The 6083-nt window shown below is 38.4% G+C and overlaps 1 protein-coding gene across 1 annotated transcript in view; it reads right to left on the bottom strand.

The window, feature by feature from the left end:
- Positions 1 to 183: 183 nt before the first annotated feature.
- Positions 184 to 6083, bottom strand: part of LOC102672854 (discoidin domain-containing receptor 2-like) — a 145222-nt gene continuing 139322 nt past the window's right edge. Inside the window, 6 exon segments of the mRNA XM_031511922.1 lie at positions 184 to 526; positions 863 to 1012; positions 1091 to 1325; positions 2430 to 2737; positions 4325 to 4462; positions 5065 to 5327. Of these exon segments, the coding sequence (XP_031367782.1) occupies positions 377 to 526; positions 863 to 1012; positions 1091 to 1325; positions 2430 to 2737; positions 4325 to 4462; positions 5065 to 5327 (1244 nt within the window). The 3' untranslated portion in view covers positions 184 to 376.

The raw sequence follows: 6083 nt of genomic DNA on the forward strand, positions 1-6083 counted from the left end.
AAATATGAAGGCGACGTATCATCGTCGAGCGATCGGGCAAAAAAATTGCAACGAGGGAAAATTCTCACGGTGGAAAGAAGAGTTTCTCTCGATTTCTTCGATTCTTCCCGATTTTTGCCCGATCGACAAGAGTCGAGAGATAGAAATGAGAGAAGAACGGAAGAAGCGTTAGACAGATCGCAATTTTTCCCTTTCTCCTTCATTGAAAAAAAAAAAAAAGAAAGAAAGAAATTTTACGCGGCGCGCCTCCGCTGCATGCACTAAAACTAACGATTGTACCCTTCCGGCTTCGGAGATTTCCCCATTTTTGCCCATTCTTTTTTTTTTTTTTTTTTTTTTTTTTTGTGTATCACAGTTAACCGGGACCCGAGTCTCTTTATGCACCAGGTCGATAGTCCGAGATTATGTTTTTCAGGAACGTGTAAATGTCTTTGAAGGTCGGCCTCGAGGTCTCGTCCCTCCGCCAACACGAGCACATCATCCTGTAGACCTCCTCCGGGCACATTGTGGGCTTTGGAAGATATATCTGAAAATAATACGACGTTATATAAAAGATATAAAATTTCTCTTATCTTTATTCCCTTAACTTTGTTCGTTAATTTCACAATTTATAATTTGTTCGATTCGTTCCACAAACGTTCTATGAATACATTTCTCGTGATGTGCAAGCTGAATACTATTGCATTTTTACATCCATCGTTACACTCATCGTGACGAAGATGAAAGATTATTCAATTCGGTATTCTTATAAGTCCCTTTTTATACGTATTCAACTACAATTGGTACGAGATAAAGAAAGAAAAGATGTATTAAAATAAATAAGTAGTTTAAAGTAATCAATGGTGAAAAGTTAGAAACGTACCTGCAACTCGGCCCCGTAGTACATGTGTTCCGCGTTCTGTATCACCTGATCGTTGGTCAAATGCTGGAAAGGTTTCTCTCTGGCCAGGCTCATCACTTCCCACAGAGTGACGGCGAACGACCAGACGCTGCTCGAGCAAGTGTACCTGTCCTGTAGAATCGAAAACCGTGTTCATCTCTGTCTATTCCTAACTATTCGAGGAAGATCATCGTTGGAATGAATTCTTACCAACAGAATGCTTTCCCACGGCAGCCATCTGATTGGCGCCGGCGGTCTGCCGCCTATATCACTGTAATCCTTCTTGTAAAGGTCACTGCACATCGCTATGTCGGTCACTTTCACGGTGTAAGAGCGGCCCACCAGACAGTTCCTGGCCGCCAGATCTTTGTGCACGAGATTCTTCGACTCGAGGAACCTCATGCCCGATGCTATCTGCGCGCCCATGTACATCAGGCAACTTTGGCTGAAAGGAAAGGAAAAAAAACTTGGCTTTGAACTCGTTTAAGTCGTTCAGAAACGAGGGAGGAATAAGATCAGATTTTCACGCGAACGAGATTAACTTCAAAGATTTGAATGTTTTTCAGGTCAGAGAAATTTTTGAAATAAAAATTGTACGTATCTTCTCGTTTAACACAGAAGCTTAAATTCACAATTGTTAACATAAATAATTGGAAATGCAAGGATTTTTAAACGAGATTTTCACAAGGAATGTATAGAATTTTCTGAAGAAGAAGCGTGACAATTGTACATATCTTATCGTTTAACACAGAAGCTTAAATTTACAATTGTTAACATAAATAATTGGAAATGCAAGGATTTTTAAACGAGATTTTCACAAGGAATGTATAGAATTTTCTGAAGAAGAAGCGTGACAATTGTACATATCTTATCGTTTAACACAGAAGCTTAAATTTACAATTGTTAACATAAATAATTGGAAATGCAAGGATTTTTAAACGAGATTTTCACAAGGAATGTATAGAATTTTCTGAAGAAGAAGCGTGACAATTGTACATATCTTATCGTTTAACACAGAAGCTTAAATTTACAATTGTTAACATAAATAATTGGAAATGCAAGGATTTTTAAACGAGATTTTCACAAGGAATGTATAGAATTTTCTGAAAAAGAAGCGTGACAATTAAAAATAAAAATAAAACGAATACCATCATTCTCAAAACAGCAATTTCAAAAAGACAAAGACAAAATTCAATTTCCCCAATAAAAAAAGAAAAAACTTTTTAAACCCTAACAATTATCAATCGCGTAAAGGGACGAGCCGCAACAAGGCAAGGATAATTTACAAGGCGCGTAATCGGGCCTAATCGGAAGCCGTATAACGCGGAAGCGGCATTAAGATCAATCGGGGACGCGATGAACGAGCGCAGTGCCGCGTTAAAATTGCGACGCGATGGACGAGCGTTGAACCGTGAAACGGTCGGCCTCGGCCTCGGCGGATTATCGTTGCATCACGCACGGGGCACGAAAATTCCATTTTCGAAAAACGCGCGAAACTCGTTTGGCGCGCGCGTGCATCGAGCAGAATGGTAATGGCGGTTCTCCTCACCTAAGGGCTTTCAAATTGCAGCTCGGCCTAAGCGTTCCCGTAAGTGGCACACTGTACTGGAGATAATGGGCGAGATCACCGAGTTCCGTGTACTCGATGATCGTCCACGGGACTGGTTCCACGGCGCACACTCCCAGGATCCGCGCCACGTTCGGGTCGGACAGGCTGGACAGAAATCGGACCTCTCTTATCTGGTCCGCCGTACTTCCGCCCCGTATGTCGCCCGTGCAAGCGGGCACGCGAGCAACCACCAATCTTGGCGCATCCGCCACCGCGTCCTCCAATCCGACCGCCTCGCACACTATCGCCTGTGGACCGTAACAGTACAGTTAAAACTCATTTCGAAATGTGTCTGCTGCCGAGAAATTCGTCTTTTCTAAGTTTTGAAGCTTTTTTAAGTTTCGAAGCAGCGTTATAAAGTTATATCGAAAAAATTTTGGATATGATTGAATTTTATTTTTTCGCGTGTTTCAGAGGTAATTAATCCCTTTTATCTGGGATTCAAGTGTGTCTGCTAAGAAATTCGTCTTTTCTAAGTTTTGAAGCTTTTTACGTTTTGAAGCTATAAAGTTGTATATCGATGGAAAAAATTTTGGATATGATTGAATTTTATTCTTTCGCGTGTTTCAGAATTAATTAATCCCTTTTATGTGGGATTGTGTCTGCTGCCGAAAAATTCATCTTTTCTAAGTTTTGAAGCTTTTTACGTTTCGAAGCTATAAAGTTGTATCGATGGAAAAATTTTTGGATATGATTGAATTTTATTCTTTCGCGTGTTTCAGAGATAATTAATCCCTTTTATCTGGGATTGAAGTGTGTCTGCTGAGAAATTCGTCTTTTCTAAGTTTTGAAGCTTTTTACGTTTCGAAACAGCGTTATAAAGTTATATCGAAAAAATTTTGGATATGATTGAATTTTATTTTTTCGCGTGTTTCAGAGGTAATTAATCCCTTTTATCTGGGATTGAAGTGTATCTGCTGAGAAATTCGTCTTTTTTAAGTTTTGAAGCTTTTTATGTTTTGAAGCTATAAAGTTGTATATCGATGGAAAAAATTTTGGATATGATTGAATTTTATTCTTTCGCGTGTTTCAGAATTAATTAATCCCTTTTATGTGGGATTGAATATAAACGAGGAAACGTTGGATTTTTACGTAATCTTTTTTTTTAATGGAACAACGATCTTTTGAATTATGAGTAATTATACAAGAGGAGGTTTAGTAAGTGCATACATAGTTGACGAAGCCATGCGGCTTAATCGTCCAAGAGGCTGCCGGAAGACGACACTTTGCAGCTTCTTCGACTCGCTATCGCTAATGCACACATAAACCAATGAATCCCGGAAGTATATCGACGCGGAAATCTGGGTCCGTGTGCACATCTTGTACGCGCATAATGTACACAGTAAATGCATTATCCCTTCGTTGCTTCGTTGTCGTTTCTCTTCGATGTTCAGCGGCTGAAGTTTCCGTGTAGTTTGCTGATCAACGTATTATCGTGTATCGTGCAAATAAAATCTGTATATAATATTACACAACCACATGATATTAACATTCGCCACTCATTATTATTCGAATTAATTTTTCCAAAAACGATAACAATTTTTTCATTTCACTCGAGATCATAATTTCGAAATCCTTATTATATAATTTCCTTTATCAATTAACCATAATATCAACAACGCCTATGTGAGATAAAATCCACTCTTAGGGGAAGAACTCTTAATTAGCTCGTTAATTACAAAATCTATTGGTTCTGTTGTCAATCAAACTTCTGATTAAACATTCGTTACGGTTGACGACCGAGAGATTAATGCAACTCGGAAAAACGTGGTTTCATCATCGCGAAACATGCATCGAGATAACACGCGTCGTTTCCCAATCGTTTATCGCCATACCTCGCCGATGTTCCTCGAGCCAAGTTTCTCCGTGGTACGTAGGCACTGGCGGGGTATATTGGTGGGCTCTATCTCCTTGCACTTGTACGGTTTGTTCATGCTGGGCGCGATGTTCCAGCTGACGACAGGTGCGGGTATCTGTGGGCACGAGCCGATTTATTCGATATTCTTCCTCGTAAATGAAAATTTCTTTCGAACTAAGAAGAAACAAAGTTAGAGTTTGCGATTTATTATCGGAGAATTATTGGAGAATATGGAGTTGGATAGTGAAAAATGATAGATTCTTTTTATCTGATGTATTTATATGCGAATTCGTTTGAGTTAGAGATGACATGATCTACGTGTAGAATAGAGAAAGATGAAATTTCGAGTCATTGCATCGCTATTTTTATGATTAATGAATAAATAAATCGTGTATTTTTTTTTCTTTGTTTATTCTTTTAAAGGATATTTTAAAGGATATTTTAAAGGAAATCGAGGCAGCTCGTAAATTCCTTCAATTTTTCTCGAAATCGTTGCAAACGGATCCTCCGCCGCAAGATCCCCAATTATAAGCGACAGTAAACCAATTATGGAAATTCAATCCCTTTAAGACGACCTATTCCATCCTATCCTTATTCAATTTTTCTTTTCTAATCTCAATAACAATTACTTTCATTTCGTTCAGACGATTTCTTGGAATTGAAATTCCATGCGTAAACCCGTTTATCAATCAATTTTCAAATCTTACGATGTCGAACCTTGTGTTTCTCTTTAGGCGCTGTGTGCCAGCGTTTCGAGTGGATCTGATCGACGTCCCGCTGGTGATTAGACGTGGCCGCGATATTGAGTTTCGCAGTTGGACTCGTGTAACTTTGGAGGGTCCTGTAGTGTTGAGAGTGGCGTGCGGGCGAGTTGGTCGGCGACGAGGAGCAACTGGGCGGACCCACGGTCGATTCCGGCCTCGTGTCGAGTCGCACGCTCTCCTCCGAGACGTTCACGTCCTTCAGCTCTTTGGGGGATTCTTGAAAGAAATCGATTTTTATTTATTTACCCCTTTCGAGCCGCCTTCTCGAGGAGGAATACTTGGGCAGAAATTCCGTGTTTATTTTCTATCGGAAAATATTTTATAACATCGAACGTTCCGAGTATGTACTTTTTCCAAGTACACTTTCGAGCGCAGAGTGAGGACAGAAAATTTGCGTGAAATTTTTGCGCGATGTCTCGACAGATTTGTAGGAAACGATGATTTTTCGATGATGATTTTGGAAGAATTAAAGGGAAAGAAAGAAGTTTTGCCTTTCGATTTTATGAGTGATATTTTGGAAATTTTGGAAAAAAGAATGAGAGCGTGTGAAGAGAGGAAAATAATGAATAATTCAATTAAATTAGATCACTTAATTAGATGACATTTGATAAAATTTTGAACGTTTGATAATAAAAATGTTAAAACTGATATTATAAATTTATAACATGTTCGATATTTATTACAAAACAATTTCTCTAAAAATATCTCGATCATTTCGATTTTTGTTTTATATTTGTACGCGCAATATGCAATATTGCGAATCAATGCAAATATATACTATTTTAACAAAAAAAGGAAAAAAAGGTAACAGTTCCTTCAAATTCTTTAATAAATTCATTCCATTTTATTTTCCCCTATATAAAAAAAAAATCTAATTTAATCTTCTCAATTTCATTTCCCTTTTCCTACTCGACGTCCCGCGTATATACATTTAACTTTATTTAATTAAACACTTTGTAAAAAAAAAAAAAA

Source organism: Apis dorsata, unplaced genomic scaffold (genome assembly GCF_000469605.1).
Source record: "Apis dorsata unplaced genomic scaffold, Apis dorsata 1.3 scaffold_365, whole genome shotgun sequence".
Classification (NCBI taxonomy): domain Eukaryota; kingdom Metazoa; phylum Arthropoda; class Insecta; order Hymenoptera; family Apidae; genus Apis; species Apis dorsata.